The 22,057-nt window shown below is 42.5% G+C and overlaps 1 protein-coding gene across 7 annotated transcripts in view; it reads left to right on the forward strand.

Moving 5' to 3' along the window:
- The window catches only part of RBFOX1 (RNA binding fox-1 homolog 1), a 1,254,735-nt gene that overhangs the window by 1,132,658 nt on the left and 100,020 nt on the right, over positions 1-22,057 (forward strand). For all 7 annotated transcript variants that reach the window (XM_012554607.1, XM_004373237.1, XM_004373236.1 and 4 more), the window contains exon 7: positions 490-543. In XM_012554607.1, the coding sequence (XP_012410061.1) occupies positions 490-543 (54 nt within the window). The remainder of the gene's footprint in view (positions 1-489; positions 544-22,057) is intronic.

Genomic DNA, 22,057 nt, shown 5'->3' on the forward strand with positions numbered 1-22,057 from the left:
TCCACATTCTATAACATCTCAGGGCCATAATTAAGGATGGCAATAATTGTTGGAATGTGTTGTGCAAAGATTTCTGTTTATGTGAGCTTTCACATTTTTGTGAACTCAGTACAAAGGGACATGGGATGGATTATCTAAAAATGATATTTGAAAGAAGACAAAAAATTGAAATCATCACAGTGGCTCTAGAAAACATTGATATGGGGAAAATTAATTACCACATCATTTTTGAAAGGTTCACCTGTAGCTGGACAGTAGTTTCCATTCCATTAACTTGTATTAGTGGAAAATCAAAGCGGGGCATGAATGACCAATCCATTTTTCCTATGTATAGTTGTAAAAAAAAATTTTATACATGCCCAAACTATATATCCTCTAAATTTTAAAATAGGAAAATATGCAAGCCCATTTGATACGCAGTTAATTTGCAGTGATGCAAGTTGTTGAATCAAGTGTGATGATAATGTTTTTTGTATATTTTTTTTTAAGGCTGGAAATTGAATCCAGTTGTGGGTGCCGTCTACAGTCCCGAATTCTATGCAGGTAAAGAGTTTCTCTTTGCACGATGTCTTCTTGGCCTTTTCTAAATGTGCTTTGCCTGCTAGCAGACAATGGGTTTCATAAAGTAATCCAAACAGAGTGAACCCCTATCCTAACAAGTGCTTAATGACTTTTTGGGGCAAAACCAAGAGTGCTGAAAACCCTTTTAACAACAAACGGAAATCATGTGAGTTACATTATGGGACTGGCATGGAGCCACGGCCCCTTATGACATTTCATATTGATTTTGCCTTAAAAAAGCGTTCCAGCTTTCTTCAATGGCATACTGAACCAATGGTGAGCTGTCCACCCCATTTTACTTCAATATGCCTGAATGTGTCTTTTAGCCATACATTTCCATTTGGGGGCTCTTTTCTTTTTTTTTTTTTTCTTTCGGTGGCAAATCAGAGAGTTGGCTTCATTATCCCAAAGGGTGGCAGTGGGTTGGAATTGCCAAGAGGAAGACTATTTAGGAAACTGGAAAGAATTAAGTTGTTTTTCTTTCCTCATCAGTCAGCTTCCCTTGGCAATTCTGTCTCTCTCCGCTTTGCCTTCAAGGATGTGTGTCTCCTCTCACCCCATCTCTTCCTGCCCACCAACTTCTGCTCAGTTGGGAAATCTATTCTCTTAGAAAACGTGGTCATCAAATTTTGGGAGACTAACCCAGAGGCAGCAGTGGCTCATGGGGTTGCAGGGGCTGGCGAATCCAAAATCTGCAGGTCAGGTGGCAGGCTGGAGACTTCTGCAGGCTTACATGCCAAGAACCGGAGGTCAGGAGACAAGAAGAGTGAGGGAGGAGGCTGGACACTGAGAACTCATATCTGATTTGATCAGCTTGGCCTGTCCCTTCTTCCTGTTGTCTCCTGGCTCCTTAACAGACTGCATCTAATTAATCCTAGAGGTAGGTCTTCTACACAGATATTGAAGAGAACTCTTCTTTGACATGGCCCTTACTTTTAAATAAGAAGAAATAAATGACCAGTCGGTCTAGATCCGTTCGCTTAATGATCCTTGGACGATTAAGTTTTCCTCTTCATCATCCTGGGATTTCTTACTTCTGTCATTTTCCTGATACTAAGCATCAACCCTCATGGATGAGAAAGTCACACAGGGAACTCAGACAGCTGCTCTAGGAGAATAAACACCTGAATGAAAAAAAGTTACAAGTTTGGGAAAACGGGGTAGGTGTCTGAATGTTCACCCAACATGACTGAGTTGGGCATTGTAGGCAGGCAATGTGTGCAGTTGTTCTTCTTGTGTATGTTTACCAGAAGCCTGGGTTTAAATCCAGGGATCCTGTAACTTGGGAGTAGCTCTGTTGACATTTATGGGGGAAGAAAGACTAGCTACAGGGCTTTCCATTCTTAGACCGTAGAACCTAGCTCCTGAGAGGGAACATAGTAGAGTTAGGAGCATGAACCCTGCTGCTGGTCAGCCTAAGTCAGAATCCTGGCTCCCCTGCTTACCAGCTGTGTGACTTTTAGAAAGTTGCTTAACCTCTCTGTGTCTCCATTCCTTCATCAGTTAAATGGGCAGGATAATAGTAACAAACTCATAAGGTGCATATTAGAATTTAATGGGTTAATAGAAGAAGAGTGTTTGGTGCATAGCCAACACCATATACATGTTTAGTAAGTAACAATAAATGAGTAAATGTTCCACCTCTCTGCTGTGCAGGGGAGGGGGAGAAATAACCAAGAGCTGATTCTGTTCAATTCTGAGTGAGCCATTAGACCAAGACTCTTTCCTTCGTTCATGAGTGGAAAAGTCCTTTACTTCTTGGCATGTGTATTTAAACCAAAAACAACAAATCCTTTGCCATCAAGTCGGTCAACTCATAGCGACCTTATCCAAGGCTGCAGTCTTTATGGAAGCAGACTGCCACATCTTTCTCCCGTGGAACAGCTGGTTGCTTTGAACCGAAGACCCTTTTGGTTAGCATCTGAGTGCTTAACCACTGTGCCACCAGGGCTTCTTCATGTCTATTTGCAGGGAGTTCATTTCTGGAGCCAGGCTATACAGTCTGTTCTGGGGTAATATAGAACTTGGCAGGTGTTGCTGGGGTACATCCTTGTCCAAAGCTGCAAAGAAATGACAATCCCCCAAGTGCACAGGAAGAAAGGCAGGCAGCAGCTTCTGCCCGTTTTCAGTGTTTGCCCTGTGAAACAGAGCAGCTGGAGGTAGGAGGTAGCAGGTTCTCTAATCGTGTGTAGGTGTGTGTGCACGCCCTGTGCATGCTTCCTCTGCAGAGTGATGGGGTCATCATCAAGAAGCAAGAAGGAATGGAGGGCATAGATGTGTGAATTGTGACAGACAAGGAGAGTGCAATTTTCTGGTCCCATGTGACAAAGTTATTAGTCACCCTTGGTTCAACTAACCAGGAAAATACTAAACACGTCCTTTACTTGTGTTTCAAACCTACATGCATGTCAGTGGGTGTTTAAGTGGGCATTAAGATGGCGGAAACTCTTCAGACTGACTTATTATACACACAAGAATATATTGATCTGCAACTTTTAGAGAGTTAGATGAGCCATTCCAATTCACCCAGGGCCCAGCCTCCAAAGTTACATCACTGAGCCATGGGGAGAGTGTAGTTATCCTAACAGTTGATATTTACTCAGTACTTCCTATGGGCCAGGGACTGTTCTAAACATTTTACATAAATTAATATACTTAATCCTACTGGCAATTTTTTAGACAAAGAAACTAAGGTGCAAAGAGGCTGTATCACTGTCCTGTGATTTCACAGCTGGTGAGAAAAAGCCCTGGTGGCTCAGTGGTTAAAGTGCTCAGCTGCTAACTAAAAGGTTGGTGGTTCAAACCCACCAGCTGCTCCTTGGGAGAAAGATGTGGCAATCTGCTACCATAAAGATGTAGCCTTGGAAACTCTAATGGGCAATTCTATTCTGCCCTATAAGGTCTCTGTGAGTCAGAGTCAATGCAACAGCAAAGGGTTTGGTTTTGGTTTTGAAGAAGCAGGCCAGGATTTGAAATTAGGCCACAGTAGTCATGCAGCCTGTGTTCTTTGCCATCAAGTTATGTTACTTACGTATTTTTTATGAACATTACGGTAATTCTTATGTGCTGTACCCAGTGATAGCAGATCATGTTATTACTCCATGCCCTGACCAGTCAGATTAAAGAAGAGAAGTACGATAAATCCATCTGGATTATTCCAACAACAACCATTGCTCCCACATTCAGTTGTGTTAACTGGTTGTGTCAGGGGACTGTTAAAGAAGCCTGGACAACCAACTCATTATGCCATTCTGTAGCTGCTCCAGTAAACTCAAGTCTAAGAAGATGGGGCATGGGAAAGTAAGTACTCATTGAGAAATCTGAATATGTGTGTTTTCTTGCTGTCGATTTCTGGATTATCTTACAAAAGCAGATGCTTTCTCTTTCCACCTCCATGTGTGTATATAGGTAGACAGAGTTTATGGTATTCAGAAATGTGGGGAAATGTTGCTGTGAATTCAATACCCCACAGTTCCATGGAAATACTTGAAAACACACCAACAGTGGAATATAGCAAGCTTAGATACAAAGTTGCGGGCACCTGCACGGATGGAATGGATATATGCAAAGATATAGATGTGCAAGGTATTCTTTTTCATATCCAGGTATGATGACTAATGTCAGCCATTTAAATATCCGTGACTAAGAATTTAGGGAGCATTTCGAATTCCCCCAGCTATGAAAAATAGTCTGGATTTAACGTGCAATGTTGAGTGTGCCTCTAAGCTGAAGTGAAAGTTTTGGCATTGATTTGCTTTGGCTATTTAGCAAGCCACCCTGTCTTGGCCAGAGATAGAAAGCTGGACTTATGAGTCATTTCTATATATAAAACTTTGCGTTAATGACAAATATCATAATATTCCCATAGCAGAATTATCGATTTTCTGAAGCTTATGCAGAATTAACAACTCAGCCTCCAATTGTCTCTCAGAATAGGGCATGAAAAGTTGACATATTTTGTAAATTAAAATCAATATTTTCAATCTCTCCTAAAGGTAATTTTCCTAATTTAGTGGACTTTTCCCTAACATTTATTTTCTCTTTTAATTATAAAATGGCAGGTTATTGATTTTCGAATATAACCTCTTGATGCCCCGAGTGCATTTTTATTGCTAATGCAGGGTGGGGGTGGGGAGAGGTGTTCCATCTCTTAATGAGGACCTTTAATTACTGGCGGAACAGTAGTAATTTGCTTTGATAAATTATGACGTGCACTCTCTCTCACTCACCATTTCAGGGGAAGTGTTTAGCAAGTTGTTAATGCAAGGTTTTTCATGCCCAGTGATTTTTTTCTGAACTCTCATCAAATCATACCTGTGCAACTCTTGTATTTTACTATTTTTCTGAATTTTATTTTATTTTTCTTTTGTGAAAATATTCACAGCAAAAGAGACACGGTTTCAACAAATTCTACATGGGCAGTTCAGTGACATGGCTTCCATTCTTCAGGTTGAGTAACCATTCTCATTATCTTTTTCCAAATTATTCCACCACCATTAACATAAAGTCACTGCCCCCAAAGCTTCGCATCTAACCTTTCAGATGCTATTGTCAGTTTGATCCCTTACTGATAAATCTTTGAGAGAGCACAGCGCTCAAGGCAGACACACTTCACTAATCAGGCTAAATTGTTTGGTTCAAGGCAGACTTCAGGGAAGAGATTTGGTCTGTAGTTTAGGGTTTAAAGAGTATCTCAGGGCAATAGGTCTGTGTGTTCATTCAGCCTCAGTGACTCCAGAACCTCTGGATTCCATTGGAAATTTGAAATTCTGTTCCATTTTCCCCCCTTTTGAGTCAGAATTCTTCTCTTGTAGAACTCTTTTAAATGCTTATCCAAAACCAGCTTCCAGATACAGATATACATAACTCAGCATATCCCATGGATATATGTAAATCTTCTCCAAAGACTGGTGGGAGTTTTCCTACAGAACTAAACAGCATGGATTATTTATCCTAAGTCTAATCATCTTCAGACTCCTTGGGGTTTATTCGCAAGACAAATGATTGATAAGTCGATAAAAAAATTGAGGCGGGTCTTGGGTAGTTCTCAAAGACTTTGGTCAGTGTCTATGTCTACCCCATCTTAGTGTTTTAATACAATTGAGGGCACTGAAGAGAAGTAAAATGTCTTAAAATCGCTGCTCCCAGTAGCATGCCTGAAATTATTTAGTGCAATTAGAAGTAGACTCTCCAAGTCTTCCTGTTGAAGAGGCCTCAGAGGGTCTTCTTACCATCTCTCAGCCAGTGTGCGATGTTCCCTTGCCTTCTAATAAAAGGAAAAAAAACGTCGTTGCTCTTTGAGATAATTATGATATCTAGGCCACGGAACAGTTGATTTAAAGCACCTTTAATCTTCATAAACAAGTTTAAAACCATAAAAATAAATAACAGAGGTTATACAAAGTTGTCGGCATGGTACTGACAAATGGCAAATCCCCCCGTTTCTCAATTGCCAGTAAAGATAGATGCCACAAGCCTCATCCACACTGTACATCATATCTGCCAACTCATTTCTGTGATTAAATATTCCATCAGTGGGGCTATAAGGCGGCAAAGCTTAACAAGATTCGTAAGATGCACCACTCGAACGCACATAACTCACTTCCATGGATGAGGAGCACCCCGCATGCAAAAGAAAATTGGAATTGAGTTAAATTACTCCAGGATATACAATGGCTAGCGAAAGGGCAGGATCTTCTAGTGCAATGCAAATCTAAGATACAGTTATGCCCTGATTGACAAGAACCAGACAATTAAAGTCAAAAGTCGAGAGATGCAGAGTAAATCTCCTCGAAAGCCTTGAGAGGACGATGAACAACAATCCTGGTGACACTATTCTTATGATTTTTTTGGAGGGGGAAGGGGAGAGATCCTGAATGGATACTCTTTCTTAAAATAAATGTTTCTTGTTTCAAGAAAAAAAGAAAGAAAATGGCAAGTACTAAGAGAAGAGAACATCTTACTGAAAAGTCACATTGAAAAGGTGGTCAAGTCTTGAAACTAGCTCATCCTAGGATCATAGGGGGATCAGATGGGATAATGAGTGTGCCAGAACCTTTATATTCTGTACAGTAAGATAAAAATCTTAAAGATTAATGTGATCACTGAAGTCACCTCGTTTGATTATGTCCGTGTTGGTAGGAATGGGACCACTGACCACATGACTTGTTACCAGACTAGGTGATTGGAAAGTGGATTGGGATTTCAGTAGAAAGTTTAAAAATGAAGACATTGGATGTAACACTCTGTGATTGCTTACCTCGAAAGGGCAGCTGTATTTGACCTTGGATTACCCACACAAAGGTGTTTGTTTTCTGTGGGTTTTGGCCACTGTGAACCAAGATGCGTCTCAGAATTGGATCAAAAGCAGGTAGATGTCGTTCCTCCCCCCGACTCCTACTTCACTGAGCCTGTTACAGCTAGGAGAATGAGCTGTATGAGGGTTTTCTAGGCTGTAATCATTGCAGAAGCAGACTTCAGCCACACTTTGGGATGAACCACTTTCCAATTCCATTCCTGCCATTTGGATACAATAGCATCCGAAAAAAAAAACAAGGTTGTCCAGAAAACAATGACAACTGTGATCTCCTGACACAGGTTCATTTTAATTTATTCATGACAATCCTAGACTTCGGATTGGGCAAGAGATGACCACGCCGGAACACCAAACACGAAGCATGTCCTTGTTAAGGGTGTCTACCTTAGCAGCCTGAGCGATTAATCTGCTACCACCACATAAGGAGACCTGGTGGCACAATGGTTAAGCACTCAGCTGCTAACTGAAAGGTCGGCGTTTTGAAGCCACTCAGTGGCTCTGCAGGAGAAAGACCTGGCTATCTGCTCCCTTAAAGTTACCAAAAAAAAACCCCAAAACCATTGCCGTCAAGTTGATTCCAACTCATAGCGACCCTATAGGACAGAATAGAACTGCCCCATAGGGTTTTCTAGGCTGTAATCATTGCAGAAGCAGACTGCCACATCTTTCTCCCAAGGAGCCACTGGGTGGGTTGAAACTGCCAACCTTTCAGTTATCGGCCAAGTGCTTTCACGATTGTGCCACCAAGGCTTTTCCGTAAAGATTACAGCCAAGAAAACCCTAGGGGGCGTTTGTCCTCTGTCACATGGGGTCGTTATGAGTTGGAATGGAGTCCAGCATCTAACAACACCACCACCCCATGCTTCTCAAACAACAGGTATTCAGGTGCCGCTCTAGGGTGGAATATGTTCCAATAGCTGTTGAGAGGACCAGCCTAGACTATATGCAGAGGGATAGGCTTTAAGGAGCTATTCCCATGCACAGTGACCTTTGACTCGGCGATGCTTGTATAATTTACACATCTGCCCGATTCAAATGCAGTGCACTTCAGTGAACTGGAACAGCAGAGTCCAGATTTAAGTCCCCAAGCAAAGGATTTATGGCTGGAAATGTTCCACTTCAAAGGGTTTATCTTGTACATCTGTTTACCTTTGCCTCCCCTTTTGGTAGCAATTCACTTTGCTTCTCTCCTCTCCACCCTCCCATCTGGCTTATCAGATTTCGTTCCATCTCTGCCCATATTTGGCCTTAATGTTTATCTTCGCCCTTCTGTGTCCCACAGAGGGAATATAGAGTGTCTTATTTATTTTTATGGTTTATTTCGTTTCTTGTTGTTGAGAATATACATAGCAAAATATACACCAATTCAACCATTTCTACACGTACAATTCAGTGACACTGATTACATTCTTCCAAGCTGTGCAACCATTCTCGTCCTCCTTTTCAGAATTGTTCCCCCATTAACATAAACTCACTGCCCTCTAAGGTTCCTATTTAATCTTTTGAGTTGCTGTTGTCAATTCGATCCCATACAGATAGTTCTTAAAAGAGCACAATGCTCAAGGCAGACGTTCTTTACTAGTTAAATCAAACTATTGTTTGGTTTTGAGAAAACTTCAGGCGATATTTTTGGTTTAGTTTCCGGGGTTCATCTGGGATACAGCTTGTCTTTGATGGAGCCTGTGGAGGTTTTGTTCTTCAAATAGGATCAGAAATTGCTTAAGTATTAAAAACAGCATTTCCTAAATAAACAACTTCCCTTTCCAATGCATGGGAAGTCCATCTTTCAGAGAGAACTGTCCCAGGAGCAAGGGGGTACTATGGCCCTTGCGAGAGAAACCGCACCTCCAGGCCAAGGGAGAAGGATGAGGTTTGACTATCTGGCACCGAAGGCAGATCATTACTTGGATAAATTTTTTAGGGAAAGTTCTGGGCTACCATCAACATAACCAGTTGCCGTAGAGTCGATTCCCTCATGCCAGCCCCACATGTGTCAGAGTAGAACTGTACTCCATAGGCTTTTCAATGGCTGATTTTTCAGAAGTATATTGACAAGATTTTCTTCCGAGGTGCCTCTGGGTGGATTCGAACTGCCAACCTTTCGGTTAGCAGTGGAGCATATTAACCCTTTGGTGACCCAGTTATTTTCTGTTTTGAATTTTTTGTTGATACCATGTGTTTCCATTAATGGAAGCATGCTGAATTGTGTGTGTCTGAATTTTTGGTAGGTAGTATGGACTTTTTTTTTCTTGCCCTCTTCCGCTGGTTTACCCCAAGTGTTTCAGTGGGACAAATAAAGTACCATTAATTATACCCCCGAGTCCCCACCAGGATCTACTGGCACATACATTTCACAATTTCTGTTTTTCTTACCGAAAATTCAGATATCTCATACAATACCCTATAAAAGCAGTAACTTGCGGCACGGGCCCGTTTCGGTTTCAGACAGTCATAGAGACCCCTGCCTTGTGGCAGCAGGCACTGTCAGTGGGACAGTAGCTTCCCAATAAACCCCCAAGGCTGAAAAAGTTCAAGGTCGCTGTATGTACCGCTGGGCACGAAATGGTTACATGCACCGCCCAGGGATAGTAGTAGTGTTGCGCAGATGTACTTAATCACCCTACAATGATGTATATAACAACATGTGGGAAGTGTTGTCCGCTGGGGAAGCTCACCCAAATCTTAGTGTCCAGGGTTTTTTATTGGGGGTCAGTCACTTAGACATGCAGGCCTGTGTGACCGACCTCAGCTCCTCAGACTCTAGTCCCCCAGAGCAAAACCAGGCATCGACCATACATCACAGAGTTAGCACAAACTATCTGGTCAAACTGGCACCTCCTGGCCCAAGGCCTCGGGCATACAAAAAACCCTCACTCTTATCAGTCAGAATATATCAAGGGCCCAAAGTTCTTTTCCTAGGAGTAGGCCAAGGGCCAGTCCTGATGACAGTCCTTTCTTGGGAATACATAGGGTTTGAGCAACCCAGGCCCACTGAGTTAACCATTTGCTCCCCAACCCAAACCCATTGCTGTCAAGTTGATTCCAACTCATAGCGACCCTATAGAACAGAGTAGAACTGCCCCACAGGGTATCCAAGGAACAGCTGGTGGATTCAGACTGCTGACCTTTTGGTTAGCCGCCATAGCTCTTAACCACTGCAACACTAGGGCTCTTCATACCCAACAATAAAGGAAAAAAAAAAAAAATGACGATGGTAAGCTCAGAATATATAGCGATGGAGATAATGATGGTAGTGGCGAGGCTGAGGATGCTAATATAAGACAAGCCATACCCCTGTGTTGGTAGATTCTAGGAGAAAAAAATCAAGCTGAATTATTTATGAAATAGAAAAGAATCTGTGGCTAGTTCGCTTAGATCTGGGCTCAGCAAACTTCCGTGAAGGGCCAGAGAGTCAATAGTTCAAGCATCTGGGGCCATATTGTCCCTGTTGCAGCTACTGAGTTCTGCCATTGTGATGCCAAAGCAGCCATAGACAATACGAAAGTGAATGGGCAGAGCTGTGTTCCAATAAAACTTTATTCAAACATACAATTTTTAAGTGTCATGAAATAGTCTTTTCTTTGTTTTCAGCCATGTAAAAATGTGAAAGTCATTCTTAGTGCACAGACCATACAAAAACAGCCGGCAGGCTAGATTCTTCCTACCAGCCATACTCTGCTGACCCCTGGCTTAGAGAGTCCAAATTTAACAAACACAAAACCACTGGTTTAAGCTCTGGGGAATGTTTTAGCAGCTACATGCTGCATAAGCTGGTAACTTCAGCAGACTGTCTCTCAGCTGTTGATGTTTATCAAGGAAAGACCAAAGAGAAGGAGCATGTCTGAACTGACACATTCCACTAGCTTCCATTAATTCATTCTTTTGCTCAGAGTTACAGGATTGAGCGCTACAAAGTGCCAGGCAGTGTGCTAGGCTCTGGGGCAGCAGAAACCAGCCCAGCCCTTCCCTCCAGAAGCAGATGAGTCAACTCAGTGTATAATAAATGATGGTACCTGCTGAGCATGAAAAGATTTAACTTTCTCTGGCTTAGGAGTCAGGAGAGTGGTGTAAGTTGAGTTTTGAAGGACAAGTAGGAGTTCATCTATCAAGAAAGGGGGAAAGGGCATCATAGGGGTGAGTAAGGAGGAGCTTAGTAGAATCCAAGGGAGTTTCTCAACCTCAGGGAGATCTTCATAATATACTGAGAGATGTTAAAGAAAAAAAAAAAAAATGTAGGTGTTTGATCTCCACCTGAGACCTACTGAATCTGAATTTCTAGAGTGAAATTAGGTTTGTACAAAGGCTGAGAAATACTGATCTGGTTAGACCAAAGGGTGCCTTCTAGAAAAGCTTGCAAAATAATTTATAATAATGTACAAAGGAATCTAGGCTCTGGGGTTTAATCTTTGAGTGGTAGGCAGCCACTGAGGGCTCTGTAAGAAAGTCAGAGAGGAAAAAAAAAAGAGAGAGAGAGAGAAAGGAAAGGAAGAAAGGGAGGATGGTAGGAAAGGAGGAAGGGAGGGAGAAAGGAAGGAAGGAGAGAAAGAAATGAGAGCGAGAAGGAAGGAAGGAAGGAGAGAGAAAGGAAGAGATTGATTTAAAACACATCTGGTGGTGAGTTAGCACCCACATCTACACAACAGTCTTAGCCTAAAGACTATCACGAACCTATGGGTTAGCCCCAGAAGTGCTGAAAGTAAGAAGTCCATATCAGCAACTGCCCACCAATCCCCCGGACTGGGCACTTGGTCGAGCCCAGGATAACTCAAGTAGTACCCAACACCAAGGCTTCTGTGAAACGTTGTTTCCTGGTTTTGTCCAAATCTTTTCCTAGAAGAGTAAATCGCCAGAGATTTCAAACATGAAGTGATTGCATTTTCTTTTATGTTTTAACGTGTGTGGCAATTCCATTACCAGCCATTTAGTTTTGAAGATTTTTCACTTCCCATTTTCAGTGTTCTTTTCAAAATTTATAGTTCACTGCTATTAGCTCAACCAATTAAGCTGTTGTGTAAATAGAGACAAATTGGCCAAATATTGTTTAAAACCCTTTATGGTCATTGTATGTAGATAGTCATTTTCCAAGTATAAAACAAGACTGTCCCGTTGTCTTTTAAAAATGTGACATTGATGAACCAACACACATGTGGCAAAATCCTGATTAGATTAACTACATGGATGACAGTTAATGCATTTCTAAAACTTCTATGGAGCTGTTACAACCCATTACAGTCAAAATATTGGCTTATGAAAAATTAATAAAGCCAGTGGAAATTGGAATTCAGCATCTGCATTAGCTATTTACACCAAAAGAATCAGCCAGAATTAATTACGCCGTATGCTACATTCTAATGAGTTTTTCATTAGACTGTATACCATTATGGAAACTAAACAAGGATTATTCAAAGAATAATGCCAATGGCTGTTTTTTTATTTTCTGAGAGATTAAATTAGTTAATGGGTTATACATTTAACTCTGTTGCAAAGGTTAATCAATGTACACTTACCATTGTATTAAATCCAGTATGATATTAAAGGCATGAACACCCCAGTATCACTGAGATTTCCTCTGGGGAAAAAACATGAGTCGATGTATATGTTTCCAGTGTTTGATATATACGTAGTCTCGTAAAGATGGAAACTTTCTGCATATTAGCTCTCTGTCAATTTTTGAAAATAATGTCCACTCTGTATTTGTAATACTCTATATTTGCTTTCAGCTCCTGTGTGTGTGTGTGTGTGTGTGTGTGTGTGTGTGTGTGTGTGTGTGTGTGTGTTTTCGTGTGGTACGGGAAGCATATTTAAGCAAGTGCATCTAATTACTCCTGGAGAGATGTAAAGGTGAAGTATATTTTCTGCTCTCACCAGAAGAGAGGGTCAAAATTTTAAATCCAGTCTATGGTAGGAAAAAAAAAACAACTCAAGATGAATCTCTACATCATACTACAAATATATCCAAAACCAAACCAAACCCGTTGCCATCCAGTCGATTCCGAATCATAGTGACCCTATATGACAGAGACGAACTGTCCTGTTAGGTTTTCAGGGATCAGCTGGTGGATTAGAACAGCCGACCTTTTGCTTACCAGCCATAGCTCTTAACCACTGCACCACCAGGCTCCACAGATATATCCAGTCCCTCCTAAAACAGAGTTTAGGAGTAGTATGTGAAATAGAAGAGACGGGGCACGAGCAAAGGCTGTCCAGAAGGTTCGTTTAGACTCTCGTGGTATGTTAGCAGGGTCCCTGGGTAGCACAAAAATTATTTAAGCAGTTGACTACTAGCCAAAAGGTTGGCGGTTTGATTCTACCCAGAGTGCTTCAGAAGACAGGCCTGGAGATCTGCTTCTGAAAGGTCACAGCCTTGAAAACCCTATGAAGTCATTCTACTCTGCATATGCAGGGTCGCCATGAGTCAGAATAAAATCGACAACTAACAACAGCATCAAGTGGCTTAGAGGCTGTGTCCCCAGGACGATGAGAGAGAGAGGAAGGCCATCTGGGTTCTTCGTAGAGACTTCAAACTCCAGTGGTTTCAACTAAAGCACAGTAGTTTTTCCTCTCAAGGAGGGATTGCAAACTAAAATGTCTTTAGGAGCAGGCTTGAGATACAAAAAGTAAAATAGGTTTGGTGGGGACTGTGGCAGAGTGGAGAGGAAATGTCCCAATTTCACCAGCAGTCACAGTGGCCTTGCCAGGCAGAAATGCTGGCCTAGACCCATGTTGTCTGATCTCCTGATTCCTCAAGAGAAGCCAGACAGCCATCTTGTTTTATTAACTCACTGCTGTTGAGTCGATTCCAACCCACAGTGACCTTGTCGGACAGAGTAGACCTGCCCCGCAGGGTTTCCAAGGCTGTCATCTTTACGGAAGTGGACTGCTACATCTTTCTCCCTCGGAGCAGCTGGTGGGTTCGAACCTCTGACCTTTTGGTTAGTAGCCAAGCGCTTATTATACCTCCCACATTTAAATGTTTGCAGTTAAATTTCCAATCTTAAAATATTTTCAATTAATTCGATTATGTTTAACATTATGTTAGTGGTCAGGGCAAATAGTTCACTAGCTATCAATTTGCTACCTCAGTCCCTGGGTGGTACAAATGATTACACACTTGGCTGCTAACTGAAACGTTGGAGGTCTGTGTCCACCCAGAGGCACCTAGGAAGAAAGGCCTGGTGATCTACTTCAGAAAAAATCAGCCATTGAAAACCCTATGGAGTGCAGTCTGTTCTGACATACGTGAGGGTGCCGTGAATGGGGGTCGACTCCATGGCATCTGGTAGGGATGGTGCTGAAGGGAACAAAGGAACAAAATAAGTTCCGATTCATATTTTGAAATTCCCAGTAATAATACTGATTATGATTTCCATTATTATTATTATTATTGAGATCACTTGTTGATTATCTACTACTTGCCAAATATTCTCATGTAGTACTTCTAATCCTTACAATACTTGATGAAGCAGACATTTTTGTTCCTATTCTACGGATGTAAAAACTGAGGCCTGTCAGAGATGTTAAATGACCTGCCCAAAGTATAGAACTTACCATTACTGAGGCCAGGAAACTAAGTTTAAAATTTTCTGAAGCCTCTGCTTTTTTGAAGGAACCCTGGTGGTGCAGTGGTTAAGCTCTTGGCTGCTAAATGAAAGGTCAGTGGTTCGAAACCCCCAGGTGCTCCGTGTGAGAAAGATGTGGCAGTTGGGTTCCGTAAAGATGACAGCCTTGGAAATCCTGCTGGGCAGTTCTTCTCTGTCCTATAAGGGTGTCTATTAGTTGGAATTGACTCCACGGCAACGGGTTTGTGTGTGTGTGTGTGTGTGTTTCAGCTATGCTACAGGACCTTAAGAGTTCATTATTTCTCCTCTCTGCATCCCCTTCCTCCACATCTTATTCCAATCTTGTAAGTGATGTTTTCTTTAGCAGGTACGTTCTGCCCAGAGGCGTCCTTGGTTGGATTTAAAACCCTCTTGCAGATTGTTAACCGTGATCACTAAAATCTTTAGCCTTGAAGAGTAAAGTGTTCCCTGAAGGAAGGTGGCTTCAGAATTCCGAGAAGTTGCTTAGTTGAAATGGGGATGGAGAATATTTATCATTCAGAGGTCAAAGAGAGCACTGAATAGACTTAGGACTAAGTTGTTGTTGTTAGATGCTGTGGAATTGACTCTGACCCGTGGTGACCCCATGTGACAGAGTAGAACTGCCCCACAGAGTTTTCTAGGCTATCATCTTTATGGGGAGCCCTGGTGGCACAGTGGTTAAGAGCTCGGCTGCTAACCAAAAGGTCAGCAGTTAGAATCCACCAGCCGCTCCTTGGAAACCCTATGGGGCAGTTCCACCCTGTCCTTTAGGATCGCTATGAGTTGGAATCAACTCGGCAGCAATGGGTTTTTAATCTTTATGAAAGCAGATCGCCAGGTCTTTCTCCTGTGGAGCTGCTTGGTGGGTTTGAACCACCAACCTTTAGGTTAACAGCTGAGGGCTTGACTGTTGCATCACCAGGGCTCCTGCAGGACGAAGTATCACTGCTTACAAACAGGTGAAGCTTCGTGAGAGCATGAGCTTTAGAGTCAGACGAAGCTGACTCAAATTTCAGTTTAGCCTCCTATAATTTTTTTTTCTCTCCAAGTCTTAATTTCTTCATGGATATGTAAGGAAAAAAATATGCAGTGCATGTAAAGTATACCTGGTATGGTACTTGAAAACCAGTCGTATCTTAATAAAACCAGTTGATGTCCAGTTAATTCTGACTCATGGTGACCCCATGTGCGTCAGAGGAGAACTGAGCTTTGTAGAATTTGTTTCGATCTGTTTTATTTTTTTAATTTTGTTTCATTATTGTAAGATATATGTCTTAGTCATTTAGTGCTGCTATAACAGAAATACCACAAGTGGATGGCTTTAACAAAGAGAAATTTATTGCTCACAGTAAAGTAGGCTAAAAGTCCAAATTCAGGGCATCAGCTCCAGGAGAAGTCTTTCTCTCTCTGTTGGCTCTGGAGGAGGGTCCTTCTCATCAATCTTCCCCTGGACTAGTAGCTTCTCTGCTCTGGAACCCAGGGTCCAAACGATGCACTTTGCTCCCAGCACTGCTTTCTTGGTGGTATGAGATCCCCCTGTCTCTCTGCTCGCTTCTCTCTTTTACATCCCTAAGGAAGCTGGCTCAAGACACAATTCAATCCTATAGATTGAGTCCAGCCTCATCAACACAACTGCTGCCCATCCCCTCATTAACGTCATAGAAGCAGGATTTACAACACATAGGAAAATCACATCAGATGACAAAATGGTGGACAATCATATAATACTGGGAATCATGGCACAGCCAAATTGATACACACATTTTTGGGGGACACAATTCAATCCATGACAATATATATAACACAACATTTGCTAATTCAAGATTTTTCACCTGTACAATTTAGTGACACTAATTACATCAATCATATTGTGCAACCATCACCTATATCCGTTGCCAAATTTCCCATCACCATAAACAGAAACTCAGTACTCCCTAAATAATGCTTGACCCCTCCCCTATCCTTCCCACCCCTGGGGAACCACTAATACACTTTGGTCTCTATATATTTGCCTATTCTAGATATTTCATATAAGTGAGATCATATAATAGTCAATAGCTGATTTTCTGGAAGTAGATTGCCAGGCTTTTCTTCTGAGGTGCCTCTGATTGGACTGGAACCTCCAACCTTTTGGTTAGCAGCTAAGCATATTAACCATTTGCACCACCCAGGGACTCCTGGCTCATTAAGGGTCACTCTTATTAAGACTAATCTAAATATTGTTGCTAGTGCAAATTACTATTAATGATTGAACATTTTCAATTGTGACTGCAATATACAGCAGACATATGGACTAAGCTTTTTGCCAAAGTTGCAATATTTATATCTAATAAGAACTATTCTAAAATAGCTTTCTACTTTAGTTGTCTCTGCAAACTAGTCACTAACCAGGAGCCTAAGGTTCAGGGTTGATATTCAGAGTCAGTCCTTTGTTCCTTTTCTTGCATACATATTCGTTACCATGCACGTGAGTACTAAAAGAGACAGCGCATTGTCCTTTGGGAAGCACATGGATTTCAGTGGGCATGCTGGTCAGTTGCCCTCACATGCCTCAGAAGCCAGCACAGTGCCTGCTACATAGTACCAGTACCAGTTGCCATGGAGTCGACTCTGACTCATGGCGGCCCCATGTGTGTCAGAGTAGAACTGTGCTCCATAGGGTTTTCAATGGCTGTGATGTTTCAGAAGTAGATAGCCAGGATTTTCTTCTGAGGTGCCTCTGGATGGACTCAAACAGACACCAGTTTGGCTAGCAGCCGAGCGCATTAACCATTTGCACCACCACCCAGGGACTCCACTAGGCACATAGTAGACATCAGTAACTACCTGTTGAGGGAAAGATGATACTCCTAGTTCCATCTTTTCTTGCTGAGCATTGGCGATAGAGGGAGGAAGCTCTGCAAATGGTCTCTTGTCTCACACAACCATTCAACTGAGGCGGTTTGCTCTCAGCCCCCTCATCAATGTCAGCTCCTTTGCTCAGATGGGCGACATCCAGAAGTCTGAACCTCAGCCTGGGGCTCTGTTCTCACGTGACTCCGGACACAAGCATAGAGTCCAGGTTTCTGAAGGGACAGCCAGCACAAGACACACCTAGAACCCTGCACAGAGTAGGCACTCAAGAATTTGCATTGGATCTTACATTTTCTATAACGTGTAGTTGTGGATTTTCTTTGTGCCTTTGGTTTTTGCATTTCAATAGAGACAAGAGCATCCTGCTCTCAATCTCCTAGCCCATCCCAGTCCTGGTGCTAATGAAGTGAGTCAGCTACTCCCAGTTGCCAGGCAGTTGGGACATTTCTTTGACATTTTCTTTCGAGTCCAGATATTATAGGAAAGGGCCCAGTCATTCGCCACTAGGCCAGCTTGGACCTGTGCCTGCTTGGTGCTACAACAGAAGGGAAGGCATTCCAAAACAGCCTTTCCTTTCTTCCTTCCTCCTCCCCCATTCTAATTTTATTTCTTAAAAGTGTAACACGGCTGCCTATCAGGAACCCTTTACTTTGTCACTCTGGTTGTTTCCTATCCCTTAGCTTGGGCTGCAAACTCTATGGGAAGAGGAAGAGGAGTGGAACATGGTTCCTGATCCCTTAGAGCTTGAGCTTCAATGGAGAAGATACTCATGAAGTAAATCATAGCTACATAGTCTAGAAAAGCAGAGGAAGGAAGTTTCATCGGGCTGGTGGAGTGAAGATCAGATTCCATTTCTAGGAGGAGGAGAAGCCAGAGCGAGTCTGGAAGGGGGCTGCTAAGGAAGGGGGGACAGACTTCCTGGGAGAGGAAACAGCCTGTGCAAACGCAAGGAGGTGTCAGACGGCACCACTGTTCCAGCTGGTTTGCGTCCAATGTCCTCACCCAAGGAATGGCAGCAGACTAAGAAGGTTCTGATGCATTCTCCTACCTGTGTATGCTAGGAAACACCCTTTCTAGACTTCTCCCTGCCCTTCAGGGCCAGGAATGGTTCCCTAAGCTGTGGGGAGTCTCTCAGTGAGCAGAAAGGATTTAGATGTTCCATCTAAGACACAGACCTTGGCCAGTCGTCTCCACGGAGTCTCTGGGTGGTGCCAACAGTTAAGCTCCTGACTAATAACCAAAAGGTTGGTAGTTCAAACCCACGCAGAGGCACCTCAGAAGAAAGGTCAAGTGATCAGCTTCCGAAAGGTCACAGACACGAAAACCTTATGGAGCAATTCTCCTCTGATACGCATAGGGTTACCGTGAATCGGAATCAACTTAATGGCAAATGTTATGGTTGGTTATTCTGCGCCTAGCTAAAAAAATACCAGTTGCCGTTGAGTCAACTCCAGCTATGGTGACGCCATGTGTGTCAGAGCAAACCTATGCTCCACAGGGAGCTGATTTTTCAGAAGTAGATCACCAAGCCTTTCTTCTGAGGTTCCTCTGGGTGGATGCGAACCTCCAACCTTTCAGTTAGCAGCCAAAGGCATTAATCATTTGCACCACCCAGGGACCCCCTTCCTCTCCCAGCTGGAGGATTCCAAATCCTGCTGGAAAGTGGCCTGGTGCTCATTTTGCCAGAGTTTGGGATGCTAATGGTGACGGCATTCCGAGTCGGTGAGTGTGACGGGTTTCAGAAAAGGCTCTGATTATCCCACGACTGATCTGCCACAGGGAGTCCAGTGACTAGTAGTTATAAGCAGTCATTACTGGCTCAGGAAACAGAAAGATCAGGCTGCCCAGGTTTCACGTTAAGCTGGATGAGTCAACCTTCAAAGAACCCGCAAAGAGGAGGAACAAGTGAATCCCACAGAAAGCTTGCAAATACATTTGAAGTTTTGTTATCGTTGTTTGGTGCAATCGAGTTGATTTTGACTCACAGCCACCCCATGTGACAGAGGAGAAGTGCCCCCATAGGGTTTCCTAGGCCATAATCTTTACGGGAGCAGATCACCAGGTCTTTCTCCCAAGAGCTGCTGGCTGGTATTGAACTGCCAACCTTTTGGTTAGCAGCCGAGCGCTTAACTGTTGTGCCACTAGGGCTCCTTATATGAAGTTTAGGCATGTGAATTCTCCCCTATGCACAGCTGGCAGAAGAAGACATAGTCAAGAAGAGTTGGTTGGAAAAAAAAGCTGTATTTTTAGCCTAGAAAATAGGAAAAAAACAAAAAACATTGCCATCAAGTCAATTCCGACTCACAGCGACCCTATAGGACAGAGTAGAACTGCCCCCATAGGGTTTCCAGGGAGCAACTGGTGGATTCAAACTGCCAGCCTTTTGGTTAGCAGTCGAGTTATTTTAAAGACGTATTATAATTCAATCATATTTATTAATCCCTATGAGGGCCAAAAGGGAGCCCTGGTGGCACAGTGGTTTAGAACTCGGCTGCTAACTAAAAAGATTGACAGTTCGAATCCACCAGCTGCTCCTTGGAAACCCTGTGGGGCAGTTTTACTCTGTCCTATAGGGTTGCTATGAGTCAGAATTGACTCGATGGCAATGGGTTTAATTTGGGGAAACCCTGGTGGTGTAGTGGTTAAATGCTATGGCTGCTAATCAAAAGGTCAGCAGTTCAAATCCACCAGGTGCTACTTGGAAACCCTGTGAGGCACTTCTACTCTGTCCTATAAGGTTGCTATGAGTCGGAATTGACTCAATGGCAACGGGTTTGGTTTTTTTTTTTTATATGAGGGCCAGGTATTTTTGCTAGGTGCTAGCGATAAAAAGATGAGTAAGATTTGGCTGTGCCCAGGGCGATTCTCTGTAGCTAAGAAGACAGATATGTAAATAGAAAATTGTAATACAGAATGACAAAGACTAAAAGGGACATAAAAATGGTGGCAGCACAGAAGAGGTAGTAATTAATTCCCTCCTAGAGACTGGTGGCTCAGTGGTTAAGTACTTTGCTGCTAACCAAAAGGTCCGTGGTTTGAACCCACCAGCTGCTCCTTGGGAGAAAGATGTGGCAGTTTGCTTCTGTAAAGGTTTACAGCCTTGGAAACCCTATGGGGCAGTTCTACTCTGCCCTATAGGTTCACTACGAGTAGGAATCAACTTGACGGCAATGGGTTTGGTTTTGTTTTTTCAGGGGGGATTGGAAACAGTGGGGAGACTCTTTAAATTAGATAGAAAGGAGACTGGGGAAGTCATTTTACTAAGCCGAACCATATGAAATTACTGATGTTCAACCATATTTGAAATAAAAAAGGTCAATTTCATGTGGTTTAACCTGACAGTAAGAGCAGGAATGACATTTTAGTTTCCTTCCCCCCAGCAACTCTTATTGAATAGTAGTAACTGCCTAGAAGCTGTGTTAAGAATGATTCTGAGGATTCTTGGCTATTCTAAAAAGATAATATTGAAATTGATTAGTGACATCTGTCCTGACTAAGGAATGGGTGGATAGTGGTATAAATTGCACATAGTTGCCATCCTTAAATTATAAAGAACTTCATCAGCAAAGGCACAAAAGTCTGAGAAGTATGGATGTCACATGGTTGTAAACAGCTCAAGGTCATTGGAGGTAGATGGTCTATGGCAGGACGAGTAGAAAATTCAATTCAGGAGGCCCATTAGAAAGCTAGGTTGGTGCTATATTGTGAAATGCCTTGAATGACCTTGTAAACATTCCTCATGCTGCTGCTTGTGCCCTATTAACTATTTGACTTACTTTTTAAAACAAGCACACATTACTCTCCCTCCCCTATTCATGGAGGTTATAGCGTTCTTTTCTGCGATGTTGTTTAATTTGAAGCTTCCTTTTAAGAAAAGGTCACAAAGTACTAAGACAACGTATGATAAGTACTTTGCAAATTAAATTGGATGATGTTTTGGGGTGAAATAAAGACCAAGTCCTTTGACAGTATAGATTTTGCTTTACAAAGGTCAAAATCATTGCATAAAGAATTTTTTTTTTTTTTTAACTACTGAGAAGGCAACCAAAGGAGTGATTTCAGCCCAGTTTCTGAGAATCCACAGCCTAAGAAAATTAGGGAAGCTTCATTATGCCCTGCCAGGATTTAGCTTTCTAGCGGGAATCTGTGTTTTGTCACAATGGGAATCTATAAATTGCATCGAGGATGTAGAAAATTGACCCAAGGGTTTTAACTGTACGATACTGAAATGCCTTTCTGGATATATTTTTGCCACAATCAGATTATTTTTCTTTCGAAACCTAAGCACCTCAAGTAACTCTAGATCTCATTTAAAAACTGAATTTTAACCAGGGGTACACAAGCAAAGGAGCCCTGGTCGTGCAATGATTAAGCGCTTGGCTGCTAATGGAAAGATTGGGAGTTCGAACCCACCCAGCGGCTTCTTGGGAGAAAGATCTGGCAGTCTGCTCCCATAAAGATTAAACCAAAAAATCAAACCTATTGCCATCATGTCAATTCTGACTCACAGTGACACTATAAGACAGAGTAGAACTGCCCCATCAGGTTGCCCAGGAGCAGTTCATGGATTTGAACTGCCAACCTTTAGGTTAACAGCCGTAGCTCACAACCACTGTGCCACCACTGTGCCACAGATGTCACTAATCAATTTCTGCCTTATAGGGCAGTTCTACTCTGTCAACCTGAGGTCACTATGAGTCAATTTTGACTGGATGGCACCTATCAACAACAACAACACATATGACAG

The sequence above is a fragment of the Trichechus manatus genome, unplaced genomic scaffold, assembly GCF_000243295.1.
Source record: "Trichechus manatus latirostris isolate Lorelei unplaced genomic scaffold, TriManLat1.0 scaffold00024, whole genome shotgun sequence".
NCBI classification, from domain to species: Eukaryota; Metazoa; Chordata; class Mammalia; order Sirenia; family Trichechidae; genus Trichechus; species Trichechus manatus.